Source organism: Crotalus tigris, unplaced genomic scaffold, assembly GCF_016545835.1.
Source record: "Crotalus tigris isolate CLP2741 ecotype Arizona unplaced genomic scaffold, ASM1654583v1 scf7180000024302.2721777, whole genome shotgun sequence".
Taxonomy (NCBI): Eukaryota; Metazoa; Chordata; class Lepidosauria; order Squamata; family Viperidae; genus Crotalus; species Crotalus tigris.
Genome location: NW_024100474.1, coordinates 1,341,219 through 1,358,160, shown reverse-complemented (window position 1 = coordinate 1,358,160; position 16,942 = coordinate 1,341,219). Strand labels below are relative to the sequence as shown.

The 16,942-nt window shown below is 38.7% G+C and overlaps 1 protein-coding gene across 1 annotated transcript in view; it reads left to right on the top strand.

Annotated features, from left to right (window-relative positions):
• The first annotated feature begins 3,456 nt into the window (after positions 1–3,456).
• The window catches only part of LOC120299565 (cullin-9-like), a 60,167-nt gene continuing 46,681 nt past the window's right edge, over positions 3,457–16,942 (top strand). Inside the window, exons 1-5 of the mRNA XM_039324481.1 lie at positions 3,457–3,604; positions 6,470–7,066; positions 8,485–8,639; positions 10,078–10,611; positions 12,497–12,635. Coding sequence (XP_039180415.1) covers positions 6,484–7,066; positions 8,485–8,639; positions 10,078–10,611; positions 12,497–12,635 — 1,411 coding nt within the window. The 5' untranslated portion in view covers positions 3,457–3,604; positions 6,470–6,483. The remainder of the gene's footprint in view (positions 3,605–6,469; positions 7,067–8,484; positions 8,640–10,077; positions 10,612–12,496; positions 12,636–16,942) is intronic.

The following is a 16,942-nucleotide window of genomic DNA, read 5'->3' as shown; positions in this document are numbered from 1 at the left end:
AACTCCCCCTTTTTAATCTAACCATTCTTGCATTCCTTCTTCAAGGTTAGCTCCTTACTCCTTTATCCTTGGAGCTTCCTTGGTGAGTTCCCATCAGTGTATTGTGTACTTGATGAGTTCCCATCTCCCATCTGGTATAGCTAGATACCATCACCTGCTATAACTATATCTCAGCTATATCATTTGTTATATACAACTATTTACAACTATATCACCTGGTATATCACAAATGAGAGGTATAAAGCAAAATTACATTGCTCCCCATTTTTTTTTTCATTTGGGGGACAGGCACAGATTTAGTGATTTGGTCATTTCTAGTGAAAGTAGATATAATTGAATCTGGCTGGTTACAGTTCGATTCTATTTAGGATATGTGAGATTTTGTTATGTAATTCACATTCAAATCTCTAAGGCATGGCTTGGTTGTCTGTGTTTTTTTGACTAAGCCACAATTAGTTTTACATGTTTATAAATTGTAAGGGCTGGATTGATTGATTAGTTTTTAATTGTGTGCTATCAAGTTGGTATTAACTCTTCGCAACCATGCATGTATAACCGGCCGTACTCAGCATATGGTCCTCAATGGAACTGCATCTACATGGAGGGAAGTGTGTAGTGGGGTGCCCCAGGGCTCTGTTCTAGGCCCACTGCTCTTCAACATTTTCATCAATGATTTGGACGAGGGGATAGATGGGGAACTCATCAAATTTGCGGACGACACCAAGCTGGCAGGAATAGCCAACACTACAGAAGACAGGCTTAAGATACAGGAAGACCTGGACAGACATGAACACTGGGCGCTATCTAACAAAATGAAATTCAATGGTGAAAAAAGTAAGGTTCTACATTTAGGCAAGAAAAACCAAATGTACGGGTATAGTATAGGGGGTACCTTGCTCGATAGTAGTAACTGTGAGAGGGATCTCGGAGTCCTAGTGGTCAATCACTTAAATATGAGCCAGCAGTGTGCTGCAGCTGCCAAAAAAGCCAACTCAGTGCTGGGCTGCATTAACAGAGGGATAGAATCAAGATCACGTGAAGTATTAATACCACTTTACAATGCCTTGGTAAGGCTACACTTGGAATACTGCATCCAGTTTTGGTCACCACGATGTAAAAAAGATGCTGAGACTCTAGAAAGAGTACAGAGAAGAGCAACAAAGATGTTTAGGGGACTGGAAGCTAAAACATATGAGGAACAGTTGCTGGAATTGGGTATGTCTAGTTTAACGAAGAGAAGGACAAAGGGGGACATGATAGCAGTGTTCCAATATCTCAGGGGCTGCCACAAAGAAGAGGGAGTCAAGCTATTCTCCAAAGCGCCTGAGGGCAGGACAAGAAGCAACGGATGGAAACTAATCAAGGAGAGAAGCAACCTAGAACTAAGGAGAAACTTCCTGACAGAACAATTAACCAATGCAACAACCTGCCTCCAGAAGCGGTGAATGCTCCAACACTGGAAGTTTTTAAGAAGAGACTGGACAGCCATCTGTTCGAAATGGTGTAGGGTTTCCTGCCTGAGCAGGGGGCTGGACTTGATGACCTCCAAGGTCCCTTCCATCATCATCACCATCATCATCATCATCATTATTATTAGTGTTCCACTGATACATCCATTATCACTGTAACTGAGGCCATCCACATAGGTGCAAGTTGTCCTCTTCTTTCCTTTCACTCACATTATGGACTTTTCAGGTAAGCTGGGTCTTCATATGATGTATTCAAAATATGCTAACTGATCATTTGTGCCTCAAGTGAGAACTCAGAATTGATTTGTTCTGTTATCCATTTGTTTTCTTGGCTAACTATGCGTTTTCAAGAGTCTTCTCCAATATCGAAATTCAAAAGTGTCATTATTTCTTTCCTGCTTCTTCAAAGTCCAACTTTTGCTTCCATAGTGTGTTATAGGAAAAACTGTTACCTGGACAAATCTTGATTTGTGTATCCTTTTCCAGGGCTTTCATTGTTATTCCATCAAGTGCTAGCTTGTGGTATATTTCTTGAAAATTGGTTCCTCTACTATTGATAGCAAATTCTAAAAGGCAGAAGCTACCCACTGCTTCAGTGAAGCTTGGTGATTGGTTTACAGCCATTGCTGTAGTTTACTAGGCAAGAACCCCATGATTCAGTCTTCACTGTCTAAACCTGCATAAGTAGGACACATCTTTCAACATAGTGTTCCTCAAAGATATTATGTCAAGCACCCACCAGTTTAACTTCTCGAGGCATTGGATATTAGTCACTAATTAATCATAACAGATGAAGAGATGATACTTAGGAATTCTTGATAACAGTATTTATTAGTAATTACTTTGGTACTTAGTAATTTCAATAACATCAGCAAGAAGTGCGGGCCCAATTGGAAAAAGAAAGTTCAGGACCGTATTGGTTGGAAACATACAGAAAGCCTTCATCCTGCAGTGGATAGACAATGGCTAAAATGATGATAAAGTTTGGTACATCCAAGACTATTGAGGCATAAAGCAAGGATAAAGGATACAGAAAACCAGAGAGCTTTTCATTTCCCTCTTATTTATAAAGGGCTCAACAGAATTATTCTTCTGTTGAGCCCTGACAATCCCATCTAATGCATTACAGCCGGGTAAAAGAAAGAGCATAGTAATAATAATAATAATAATAATAATAATAATAATAATAATAATAATAATAATAATAAAGACCTACAAATAGAAAGACTGTGGCAAAAGCAAGCAAGGGTAGTACCAATAGTAATAGGCTCCTTGGGTCCAATCCCAAAACAACTGGAGCACCACTTGGAACAACATTGGCATTGACAAATTCGCTATTAGTCAATTGCGGCCTTACTAGGAACCGCTTCCATCCTGCGACAATATCTGTAATACCATCAAACATCCACATCTGCCTATCCCAGGTCCTGGGTAAGGACTCGATAGGTAGACAAAATGCCAAATCCAGTCTGAACATCTGGCTGAATGTGCAACGATTAATAATAATAATAATAATAATAATAATAATAATAAAGTTGGAAGGGATCTTGGAGGTCATTTAGTTCTAGTCCAACCCCTATACCTCTTGTTCGTTATGTTTTCCACCTTCTTTGTAGTTTAGGAAACTGCTATAAAATAAACATTCCCATCTGTCACTTTATATGCATACTGGTTATTATATAGTTCAAAGTTTCCATATTTTATGAATATTCCAATTGTTATTCTGTATCAATATCGCATTTAATTGCAGTAATGGCATAAGTAATAAAAAAGCTACTGCAAACTGTCAACCACATAGCCTTTTTCAGCAGGACCTGCCGCGCACAGCAGCGGGCACGCTTCTTTCAGCAACCAGGAACCCAAAGAGAGCGAAGAATTCGCACTGAGGAAGAAATGACTCATCAAGACCACTTCCTTCCACGTTCTACCCTCCCCACGCCTTAACCGCTCCCGAAATGTCCCTCGTAGGGATCCGTAGAACAGCCGACGGAAAAGAGTCAGAAAGAGTTGGATCCGTGCGTGCACGGGGCTGTTGCGCATGCGTTCTAATCACCCGGAACTTGAGAAGCGGTAGAAGTGGCCGGCAGAAGGAGCAGGCAGAGAGGGGGAGGCGCACTGCTGCCCTCAATAGTTAGGTAAGGTCGTACCAGGGGTGCCTCCTTTTTGTTCCTGGCTTTCATTTCTTCACGCTGCTTGTTTCTAAGATGGTCTCCGCTCGGCGACCTTCAGGGTTAGGCAAGCAAAACAGTTCCTCGCTGTACAGCCGAGGGTGGTAGTGGTTCTTTTCCGTCTTCCGCTTTTCCCGCCCTTTTCCTCCCTCCCTCCCTTCTTCCTTCTTCCTTCCTTTTCTCATTAAAAAAGGAATGTGTGAAAACGGAACTTAAAATATTGCTCGTTTTCCTCTGATAACGAAGCTGGGCTTTTCTCTGAATACAGGAATAAAAAGGGAGCCTGTTTAAGATTTCTACTGAAAACGAAAGAACAAAAGTTTTTTTTTAAAAAAAAAAATACAAGCGTACATTTTCCTGCTTCATTTGATGAGTCAGAATCTCTTTCCTATATTGCGTGCTCACATTACCTCTACTCAGTACACAGTGTCTACTGTGTAAAGGCAGCGTATCAATGGCTGAGGCTAACAGGTCCCCCCCCCCAATAATCTAGCTCCGTTTACCAGATCAAAGGCAGAAAAAGAGTGACAGAAAGGTTTTCCATTCATTTTGGTATCAGACATTCACTGAGGAAATGTGCTAAAATCTTTCTTAAATCTAGGAGGATATGGTTTATTTCCTATCAGTTCAAATTATATTTCTTACATAATTTGCTGAACTATTCAAATGAATCTTTGCTTTTCTTTAATTAGGTCTCTCTGGTAAACCAAATATCTGTTTCTACTGACTTTTGAAATTTGAGCTAGTTTACATAAATGTAGTTTAAAACATAAAGTACCTAATCATAATTATCCCTAAGGAACTAATGAGATGGCAAAGCAATACAGTAGCCATCCAATGCATCATCCTTGTGTTTTGTAATATTTTTTTTACTGTAAGTATAACCATCTCTGTACATTTAATTTTTTATTTTTGATACTACTGTATTCTGTTTTATTTATTAAATTTGTTGGTCATGATTTTCATGATATTCCAAATTCCTGATACTCCATCTGATTTATAGAATTAAGTGAACCCTCTCTGTTGAAGCTCCAAGTTCAAAGCACTCAACCGAGGAGATAAAAGTATGGGATATGAATTTGCAATGCAGAATTTGCTTTTCAGTCTTATGAACTACACACCTACCAGCTGTCTCCAGACTTTAAGGAGTACAAATCTGAGTCATATGTTCCGTTGTTAGTGGAAGTTCTTATTTCTTATATGTTAATCTATCTCCATATTAAGTGCCATATCATTAAGTTTAATGCTGAATATTCCTCTCAGCTGGAAACATCCAACAAATACTATAACAGTATACTTCTTTTCCCTTCAGCCGCTATAATTGTGACACAACTTTGCCTATCAGACAAAATTTACAATTTAACTGTCTACAACAATAGTTTTTAAACTGACCCAATCATTTCCCCCCCTCTTAAATAATGTCATTAACTCTACAAAAAACAAACCAGACTATTTTACACAAGTGTCTCAGAATGATCCTAGACTCCCAATCAAACAATTGCAAATTGCTCCATTATCTCCAGGATATAGTCAACTTATCCCTTTGGAGTAATTACCTCAATTTAAAAATCATTGCTTTAAAATCAAGCTAAAGTAAAAACAAAAATTAGCCAAACATTGTGATACTCTGAGAACCTCCAAACTGTTCTTCATTGTTCCTCCTATAGGTCCAGGCAGGGGTCTTTAAAGGTTTTTCTTTGTTCTTAAATGCAAGTCACTGTTGTTAAATTCCATTTGCCTAAGTAGACTCAGCAGTGAGAGTAAAGTCAGTATTCTGTGTGGGTTTGTGACTTCTATTGGGATAGCAGAGGAAGTAGAGTAAAATAAAAAGGGCAGTTGGAAGATTGCAGATTAAACATAAATTAACATCAAAATTGGAAAAGTAAAAGTACTCCCTCAGTGCCATATTATTGGAGTTCTTAAGTGTATTTTCAGCTTTTGAAGTTGATACGTATTTTCTAACCCAAAATTAAATGAAATTTAAAAGAGCAGGACAGAGCAAGAATTGTCTTCATACAATTGTGTACTTTCTTAGAGGAAAGTAACAACGAGATTTTTGAGGGTAACAGTTGCTATTACTTTAATTATTTCTCCAAATATTTCTTTAAAAAATAATTGAAAGCAAAATTGTTTGTAACTCTAGAGCAGAGGTCACCAACCTTTCTTGGTTGGTAGACCAAAGGAAAAGGGAGGGGGAAGCATTTTACATGTGTGCGTGCACACATGCGCGCCCAGGGCCACGAGCACACACGCGCCGCAAATGGGGCGGGGCTAGCTCCCGCATGATACTAGCCCTGCCCTGTTCTTGCGTGGCACAGTGCCTCATTTCTGCATCTCACAGTGTGGCGGCGGCTGTTCTTGCACCTTGCAGCGTAGCGTCAGTCTGTTTTTGTGCTCCATGGTGCAGCAACACCCATATTTGCGCCCTGTGGCACGGCATCATCCTGTTTCCACACCCCACAGTGCGACAGCGTCTGTTTTCGCGCCTTGCAGCACAGCGGCAGCCTGCTTTTGTGCAGCAGACCACGGCCCACTACCAGGCTGTGGCCCACAGGTTGGGGACCCCTGGTCTAGAGTTCTAGAACAGAAATTGAAAAACTTATTAGCTTTTTTAGAGCAAAATATTTATATAAGAGAAAAAATGGAGAAATCTTGTAGGTAATGTCTTTTTAATCCAAAGGGATGCCTCTGATGTGTTTTGCAGCAAAGTTATTTATGCATTTGAAACAGCTATGCTTTTCAATATATCAAGTGAATGTTAACTATTTGAAAATTCCGTACCTAGTTTTCTTGGTTTTCAAGTTACACTTTAACCTTACACTTTTTTCATAGATATATTTTCCATCATGGTGGGTGAAAAGAAGTATGGAAATCTTGGGCCCAAACTACAAGCATATCCCGAGGAGCTAATCCGCCAACGTCGTGGACACGATGGACATACTGAATATCTGATTCGGTGGAGCATCCTGAGTTTAGATGACAATGTAGAAAATACCACCCATGCTGCTTCAGCTGAGAACAAAATGGATAACATTCTTATGTGGATGTCAGCAGAAGAAGTTTATGCTAATTGCCCCACACTATTGGGCAAGAGGAAGCCTGAGGGGCAGCGAGTAAAAGAGGAGAAATCACCTAGCACTTTTCCCTCTGATGTCACAGTGGATGAAGCTTCCTTGCATGAAATGAAGGCTGACGTCAGGAACCTGGTACAGCGTGCTAATCGACAGATGGCCAGGACGAGTGGTCCGGAGTCCTCCATCCTTAATACTGTCCATGTTCTCAGTGCTTATGCCAGCATTGGCTCATTGACAGGTGTCTTTAAGGAAACAGGTGCTTTAGATCTGCTGATGAAGATGTTATGTAATGAGGAGAAGCAAATCCGTCGTAGTGCTGGCAAGATGCTGAGAGCTTTGGCTTCTCATGATGCAGGTGAGGTTGCCAATTGAGGTGTATGAGCTTTCTTGCAGTAATTCATTCTGTTTTTGAGTTATGTCATATTTGAGACGTACATTAAGGCAGGGGTGTCAAACTTGCAACATCACGTGACATGTCACAACGTATCGCAACTTTTTTTGCCATTGCCGGCAATGGGGTGGGTGCCGTTTTACTATGATGCATCCGGCCTGCAAGCTGGCAGTTTGACACCCCTGCATTAAGGTATATTATCCTGGAGAAAATCAAAACTTTTCCTACTTGGCATATCTTTTTACTCTGCTAATAAACAGGTTCAATAATTTTATAGCACCAAAGAACAGTGCCTTCAAGTCAGTCTTGATTCCTGGCAACTGCTCGGGCATGTTCCTACAGTTTTCTTGGCAAGATTTCAGAAGAGCTTTGCCATTGCCTTCTTCCTCAGGCTGAAAGTGACTAACTGGGCCAAAATCACCTAGCAAATCCATGCTTACTCAAGATTTGAATAAAATTGTTGTAATTAATTAAAATTAATCACAAATAAGGCTTTTTGAGTCCAGTGTTTATTCTGGGGCCACTCTTAGATTGGCTCTTTTCCCATGCAATTACAGTACAAGCTTTTGGACAATAGATTATTTGTTTCTACCTTAGCAGTGATACAAAAAATAGTTACAAATATAGTTCTTCATCTAAAGTACTAGATCTTGAAGGCAACAGTTTCTCATTGGTGGGAAAAAAATCCTTTTTCATTTTCATGAATGGCTTTTCCCCACATGTCATCATGGCTTTTTTTCAACAGTTCTTATAAGTGAGTAGGGCATTTTTGCAGCCCCATTCATACAGATCAGTCATTTTTTAAAGAAAATATTGAACAAATAAATACAGCATGAAATTAGAATAATTGGCTGGCTGCTGATTTTTGCATTCCATCTACAAATCTCAGGACATTGTGTCTTGGACATGCTATTTTAACTATGAAGAGGATATTGGAGCTATTACGTTTCTCAGTTCATTTAACAAGTTAGTTTCCTCTTAGGGTATTAGCTACCTCTGATGACATCTATGGGAAATAAGTTTGAAATTAGGAAAATAAGTTTGTAAACATGAGGCTAGTATATTTGAAACGGTATTATAGTATTGTATTGAGTGATATTGTGATATAATTTTTAGAAGATTGCAGTGCCACTTGTCTTAGTCATCATTGCTGGCTAAAATATTGTGAAAAGTAAGATGTCTACCCTGAATATTAATCTACCAATTTCTTGTGAATTATATGACCTGTATTTATGATATACCTTCAGTTCTCTGCTATGTCAAATATTTTAATATACTGTATGTTAGAGCTGAATAGATTTTCAGCATGCAAGTAGATAGATAATCTTGGAAAAATAAAATTTAGTGAAGGATCACATTAAGCATGGCTATTTTGGTTTCAGGAAGCCGAGCTTATGTTCTTTTGTCCCTGAGCCAGCAAGATGGCATTGAACAGCACATGGATTTTGACAGTCGTTATACTCTCTTGGAGCTTTTTGCTGAGACTACATCCTCTGAAGAGCACTGTATGTCCTTTGAAGGGATTCATCTCCCTCAGGTACCAGCCTTTTGGGTTGGCCTTGATATGGGTATTAAGATTTCTTTTTTCAAGAGATATTTGCAAAATAACCAGGCTGTATATGAATATCTCATTGAAAGAAGGATAGTCTAAAATCAAAGTTAGGGGAAATCATATTCATGAGATGATGACCAGTTGTACCTATTCCTGTACCAGAAACCCTATTTGTTATCCCTCATGTCTTTGTCATTTCTCTGCTGGATTAGTGCAAATGTTTTACATGGAGCTGTTCTTGAAAAACATTTAGAAACTCCAGTTTTGGGTGCCCAGGGTTTGCCTGGGTTACATCACCCTTTTAGATGCAGCATTGGCTCTCAAGATGTTTCTATGTGCAATTCAAGGGGGTGATCACCTTTAAAGCACTGCATGGCACATGGCCAAGCATTTACAGTATGGGGCTGCCTTTCTCTGAGAGTCTCTGTCCATCTGATAGGTCCCCTCTTTTGAACAGTGCTACCTTGTGGCACTAAGGAATTGCACCTGCCCTATGGAACAGTATACCTCAGTTGACATGACCTGAATTTTCCCTGGGTGCCATTCTGTATGGATGTGCTTTGTGTGGTGATTTGTTATGTGGTGTCTTAATTATTGTATTTTGATTTTTAATTCAGATTTTTTGTTTGATTGATTTATATAAGTTGATTTGGTAGCCAACCAAGTATTCATGGGGGTGGTGGCCATATATTTCCCCCTCAAGTAAATATATAAAAAAATGTGATGGTTGCTATGCACTTACTAGAAACTGATATGTGATACCTAATGAACCTGGGACTGACAATTTGATGCTACCAGATGTTTTATAGTACAGATAATTCTTGTTTATTAATGTAATTGGGACTGTAAACTCTGTTGCTAAGCAATGCAATTATAAAATGCAATATCATTTGACTATACCAATCTGTGGCAGCAGTTGCAATAGTCCCAGTTGCTTATTAGGTGAAGAAAGGGCAGTCTCAGCATCCCACAATCATGTGATCACCATTTGTGGCCACATGTGGGCTTCCTCATTGACTTTGCTTATTGGAAGCTAGCAGTGAAAGTTGCAAATGAAGATCACTTGACTGTGGGATGTTGTAACAATGTAATTGTGAGCTGGTTGCCAAATGCCTGAATTAAAAATCAAGTGACTGGAGATTCTGCAGTGGCCGCAGCTATGAGGACCCGTTGTAAGTTCTCCTCTTTTAGTGCCTTTGTAGCTTTGAATGGTTGCTGAACAAGTGGGTGTTAAACAAGGACTACCTGTATAATTTCACACAGAATTTGACAATCTGTGTAGGATTGATGGAGATGATCCACAATATTTGGACATAATTCCGTTACGTAAATTTTTCTTGAAATCCAACTGTATTGCTTACTGGGATATAATTGTAAAACATAATTTTTTAGTTATTGATATGATAAGCTGTATTTATTTCAGATTCCAGGGAAGCTGCTGTTTTCTCTAGTGAAGCGTTACCTGTGTGTCACTTCCCTCATGGACAAGTTAAACAGTACCACAGAACTGGGAGGGGAACATCAGGACTCTTCAGCCCCCAGTTCAATCTTTGGAGAAAAAAGCCGGGTACAACGGGAATTCGATTTCAGCATGGCCATGGCTAACCTAATTTCAGAGCTAGTCCGGGTCATGGGCTGGGATCGCAGCCAAGAAAGAGAACTTCTGTCTCTGACGAATGCCCAGCCTCGAATTATTCGATCCATCTTCCAGCCCAAGGGTTCCACTTGTACAGCTGTTCAGGTGCCTTTAGTAACTTCCAACCCTTCGCCAAGAAAAAAGCAAGGCCAACCATTTTTGACTTTGTCAGATTTTTCCAGTCGCAGCAGCTATATTGAATATGTGCAGGAGAATCTTAAGCCAGGAATGACTGTGCGGATGTTAGAAGAATACGAGGAGATTGATGCTGGGGATGAGGGTGAATTTTGTCAAAGCAATAGTGGAATGCCTCCTGTGCAGGTAGGTTGAGGGGTAGAGATTTCTTTAAATTCCTCCAGTGGCTGGGTAGTTTGGTTTTGTAATACTGTTTAGTATAAAAGTTAAGTTTTTAAAAAACCTTTTTATTATTACAGGGAGCAGCCAGTTGCAATTCAACCAATGATTGTTGTTTATAAAGCCCTCCATGGCATAGGGTCCAGGCTATTTGCAGCACTACTTGTCTCTCGTCTCTTCCTGTCCAATAAGATTGAGAAGAGGAGGCATGATCAGCTCCCATTTTTAAAGCCATGTCATCTGATAGGACCTAGGACACGGGTGTCAAACTTTATCGTGTCACGTGATGTATCACAACTTTTTTTCCCTTTGTGGAGCCGGAATGGGCCTGGCCTGCGCGTGATGCATCCGGCCTGTGGGCCGCCAGTTTGTCACCCTTGACCTAGGAGATGCTTTCTCTGTCACACTGCTTACCCCCTGGAATAGTATCTCCCTGGAGATTCAAGTTGCCCTGACTCTGTTGCTTTTTTAAAATCAGGACTTGAAGACATGGCTTTTTTTCTCCAAGCTCTGATTTAGGAATGTGTCCCTAAGTGAAAACGTGTTAGAGTTGTCTGAAATCTTGCTTATTGCTATTTGTTTTATTGTACTGGGTATAATTTTTAACCTATATGTTGCCATGAGCTGGGTGACATGTATACATACATAAGATTGAGAAAGCTGGATCATCAAAAACTGTTAAATGAAGAAAAATGGATAGCATTAGCATTTAGACTTATATACCACTCCATAGTGCTTTACAGCACTCCTGAGTTGTTTACAAATGTCAGCATATTGCCCCCAACAATCTGGCTCTCATTTTACCGACCTCAGAAAGATGCAAGGCTGAATCAGCCTTAAGCTGGCGAGGATCGAACTCCTGGCTGTAGGCAGAGTTAGCCTGCAATACTGCATTCTAACCACCATGCCACCATGATTTCTTTGAAATGTACCAAAGAAAATTTTGGAATACTTTAGACTGCAGGAAAAATAAATAATTCAATTTTAGATGAAGTAAAGTAAAAATGTTTATTAGAACTACTAATAACGAGGCAAAGAGTTTTATATCTAGATGGGTAAGTATCACCACTGAAGTTACAATAACTGAAAGAAGTAATTACAAAAAGTCTTGACAAAATAATGTCCATTGGGGTTATGAACATTTGAAAGTAATTGAATAACAATAGACACTGGGCACTGAACGAATTGCACTAGGATTTTTTTTTCAGTCAGGACTGCATTTAAAATGAAACAAACTTTATATAATGATGTATTGTGACAATTGTGAGCTTAATATAAGCAATGTGTCTTATCAAGAAAAGTGAATATAATGTACCTTATCCTTATTTAATGATGCTCTTATCCTTAAGAATGTTCTGCAGCAAAAAATGCTCCAGACATTAGGGGTAGTGAAGAAAAACTGTTGCCAGCCTATAATTCTGTGGGCAACTCATGTGATGAGTTGGTCAGAAGAGGGAGTGATTGCTATTTGTAGAATGCCAATTTGCTAGGGAGAAACTGATTTTATACTTTCTTAGTGCCATTCTAAAAAATACAATGCTCTTATGTGACTGTACCATTATTCTATTGTATAGATCTAAAACTCAATTTCTTGATTGCTGCTAGGAGACAATATGCCCTTACAAACAACAACAACAACAAAACAACTGTTGTGGTAGAAATAAAATAATGTGCATCCTAAACTACCTTTCCTAAAGTTGGTGTCCTCAAAATGTGTGAAAGTTGCAATACTATTTTAATTTTATTTGTAGATATCACACCTTTATGATTATTATAAATACTGTAACTTCTACTTCTGACATGGAGAATTCGATTAAAGATGGCTTTAATTATGCAGTTCATTGTTTTACAGGTTTCGTGGCAGTCAGCTGGCCAGACTTATTGGGTGCACTGGCACATGATAGAAATTATTGGCTCTGGGGAGCAAAATGAAGAGGATGCTGCACAAGAAAAAGTATCTAGTTTAACAGAGAACCTGAAACTACCCACAGGTGAGGTTTGTTGTTGTTGTTAATTGCGAAGTCGTGTCTGACCCATCGCGACCCCATGGATAATGTTCCTCCAAGTCTTCCTGTCCTCTACCATCTTCCGGAGTCCATTTAAGTTCACACCTACTGCTTCAGTGACTCCATCCAGCCATCTCATTCTCTGTCGTCCCCTTCTTCTATTGCCCTCAATCTTTCCCAGCATTAGGCCCTTCTCCAGTGAGTCCTTCCTTCTCATTAGGTGGCCAAAGTATTTGAGTTTCAACTTCAGGATCTGGCCTTCTAAAGAGCAGTCGGGGTTGATCTCTTCTAGGACTGACCGGTTTGAACGCCTTGCAGTCCAAGGGACTCGCAGGAGTCTTCTCCAGCACCATAGTTCAAAGGCCTCAATTCTTTGGCGCTCAGCCTTTCTTATGGTCCAACTTTCACAGCCATACATTGCAACTGGGAAAACCATGGCCTGGACTATACGCACTTTTGTTGGCAGGGTGACGTCTCTGCTTTTTAGTATGCTGTCTAGGTTTGCCATAGCTTTCTTCCCCAGGAGCAAGCGTCTTTTAATTTCTTGGCTGCAGTCTCCATCTGAGGTGATCTTGGAGCCCAGAAAAATAAAATCTGTCACTACCTCCATTTCTTCCCCATCTATTTGCCAGGAATTGAGAGGGCCGGATGCCATGATTTTGGTTTTCTTAATGTTGAGTTTCAAGCCAACTTTTGCACTCTCCTTCTTCACCCGCATCAAGAGGCTCTTTAGTTCCTCTTCACTTTCTGCCATTAGAGTGGTATCATCTGCATATCTTAGGTTGTTGATATTTCTCCCGGCAATCTTAATTCCAGCTTTTGTACATAAACACAATTATGTGTAATTTCAGTTTGAATTGTTGCATGTTATGAATTCATTGTTGTTGCTTCCTTTACTTCTTTTAACACATTTTAGATGTGTTTACAGAGAAAAAAAAGTTTACTTGGCTAATATTACACTTTAGGTTAGATTATATCTTATGCTATTAGGATTAAAATCTAAGAAGAGAATAATTATTATGAAGTATTATAAAATACGTACAGTATCTTAGTTCTGCAGCCTTATCCATTGTCATCTGAAGAAATGAAATATGATCAAATGCTGAAAGTTGAAAAGTAGCAGCTATTTTGTGCTTGGCATTTTTCAATATATTATTTTCTCTGAATTGCATTAGAGATGGATTTTATTTTATTGTACTTTACTTTAATTATTTTATTATTTCATATTTCATTTTTATCCCCCCTTTACTTTTTTAACAAACTCAAGGTGGTGAACTTATTTATTTATTTAAAATATGTTTTATTATTTTTTTAACATAATCACCTTAATATTCGGTAAACAGTGTGTTGTCTGGGTTTACATTTAAGAAACATTCACTAACAGTTGATTTCTATAATCTGTAATCCACGTAATAACTTTACTTGATTTCCTCTTTTTCCCATAATGTTCTCTTTTACCAACCTTAAGTTAATACAATTCTTGTTGTTTTAATGAATGATGATTGAGTATAAAAGTTTTCTAATATTTCTATAGATAATCACATCAATATAATATTCCTTTTCTATCTAGTCATTCTGGTTGTCTCATCATAGATCCTGTTTACAGTTCTTGTTTACATTTGTTTTTCCCACAATGTTCAAAACATTCTTACTGGTTAAGATTTTCTCAAAGTTTATTACATTTAAATATTTAAGTCTATTTTTTCTCATGTAAGCCAACCCAATACTTTTACCTTTCTTACGGAATAAATAAGACTAAAAAAAGAAAAAAGAAGAATAAGAATAATAAAAAAGATAGTATGCTACTTAAAATCCGTATTTCCTATAAGCTAACACATATTTATTTCCAAGAAAATTTCATTCTTTTTTACCATAATTAAAAATATATTTAATCTTTAAATATTCCATTTAATAAATCTAGTCCTCTAGTCTTTTAACTCTTATTCAAAACATTTTTTAATCCATTGTAATTTTCTTAAAGTCAATCACCTTTATTATAAGCCATTTAATCCATTGTAATTTTCTTAAAGTCAATTCCTTTATTATAAGCCATTTCAACTCTTATATTACTCATATCAAGAAATAAAATAAAAAAGAAGAAAAAGAAAGTACTATGTTACTTGAGGGACTCTTCCCTTTTAAAGTCAAATTCACATCCAAAATTTTTCTATTTCTTTAACCATATTCGAACAGGTGTTTCTTTTTAAAATTTTCTCTCTGATAGGCTCCATTGTCTATTTTCTTAATTTTCACTTTAGCCTTTTTTTTTTGCCCAGTATCTTTCTTAATCAATATGTTCTGAGTCAAAGAATCTTTCCATATTCTTGTGTTACTGTAGATATAAAAGGTAAGTCAAGTACAATATCTTTGTGAGAGGCATTTTCCCATTCATTTTTGTTGAAAAAATTTTTTTCTTTCTTTTTCTCTCTGCTTCTCTTACCATTTTTTATCTCTCCAGTTCTAGTGCTTTTCTTGGCATCTCTGCAGTCCATTTTGTCCACTCTTTTTTCTTATCCTCAAATTTGTTTGAGGATAGAGACTTAAAGATGGAACCTAACAAAAGAAAGAAGTATGATTTAGCCCAAGTGGAAAAATTTTTACAAGAAATACTGATCTTCCATGATGACCAAGAATCCAAATTTTCTTTTCTCTACAAATAGCTTTGGGGTCAGAGTTAAATAGATATTTGTAATCCAGAAAGTTCAAAAAAGTTTTTTTTTTTGTTCCCTGAAGTTTGTAAGTCTCACTTTGTCTGCAACCCATATTGTTTTCTTTTTTGTCACAGCTGTTCTATATTGTTAGAGCTTTGAACGTCACAGGTAGAGATTAGTTTTTTCCAGATTTTGCCAGGTCCTGAATGAAAGCCATAGCTGTTGTAGTCTTCATCCACCACTAGATGTTAGCACTGGTTTATTTTTCAAATTTTCAAAATGAACACTTTTCCTTTAAAATGAGAATCTTAACCATTCAGTAACTTATCCAAATTTAGGTTTTATAGTCATTTCATTTCATTTCAATACGGTTTGGTCTTTCATAAAAGGTTTAATTTGTCGCTTCCGTTAGTAAAAGGGTAGGGCAAAAAAACCCCTCCTTCACTTTTGGAGGTTTTTTTTTGTTTCTTGGGATTTTTTTTTCCTTTAGGAAAGTTGATAAGTAGGATAGAGAAAATTGATGTTCTTACCCAGATTCAAATGCGCTGTTTACAGTCAGGTTAAAATAGTGGTTTTGACTTCAGTTGCTTGCAGCTGGGCTAAACTCTGAAGTTAGGCTAGCCTTTTTCCTGATGGTTTCTGGAAGGCTTCTCCAGGACCGATCGGGTTGACCACCGTCTCTCCGAGGTCCCCGGGACTTCTTTCCTTCTTTGCCACCTCTTTGGGGTGGCTTCTGGCCCATTTAGGGTCCCCTAACAGGAAGAAACTCAGCTGAAGGGCACATAGCCCCGAATCCCTTGGCAGCTGTGCAGGACCAGAAGTTCTATTCATTCATTCATTCATTCATTCATTTATTGGTCGCCCATCTCCCCTGTAAGGTGATCCAAGCACACCTTCCTCCTATTTTCCTCACAATAGCAACCCTGTGACTGAGAGGGCTGAAAGATAGTGTAGAATGAGTGTGCATATTTAGTTCAAAAATTCATATTCTTCTGCAGCTGAATAATTATTTGCTTACAGTAAACTATAGCCCCATGGCAGGGGTCTGCAACCTTAAACACCCAAAGAGCCACTTGGACTCGTTTCCCAGAGAAAAGAAAACACTGGGAGCTGCAAAACGTGCGCGCACGTGCGCAAGGGGGAAGGAGAGCTTGATTGAAGAGTTTAATTAAAAAGAAATAGAGGCTGCTGTGCATGAGCTCTCTCTTTCTCTCTCTCTCTCTCTCTCTCTCTCTCTCTCTCTCTCTCCTCTCTCTTTCCTGTCTCTCTCTCTCCCCCCTCTCTCACTCTCTCTTTCTCTCTTCTCCCTTTCTCTCTCTTTCTCTCTCCCTCTCTTTCTCTCTCTTTCCTCTTTCTCTTTCTCTCTCTCTCTCTCTCCCCCCTCCCTCTCCGATCTTCTGCTCACCTGGCAAGCTGGCTTCAATCCAACAAGCTGACACACATTCTTATTGGCTCTCTCCTGCCCTTCCTGCTTCCTGCAAAGACGCAGAAAAGGGAGAAGCCCCACCCAGTAAGCTTGTCAGCTCGTCGGAGAATAGGGTGAGGCCACTCTCTTTTACACACACACACACACAGAGAGAGAGAGAGAGAGAGAGGCTCAAGTGCCTCTCTCTGTCTCTCTCTCTCTCTGCAATTGGCAGA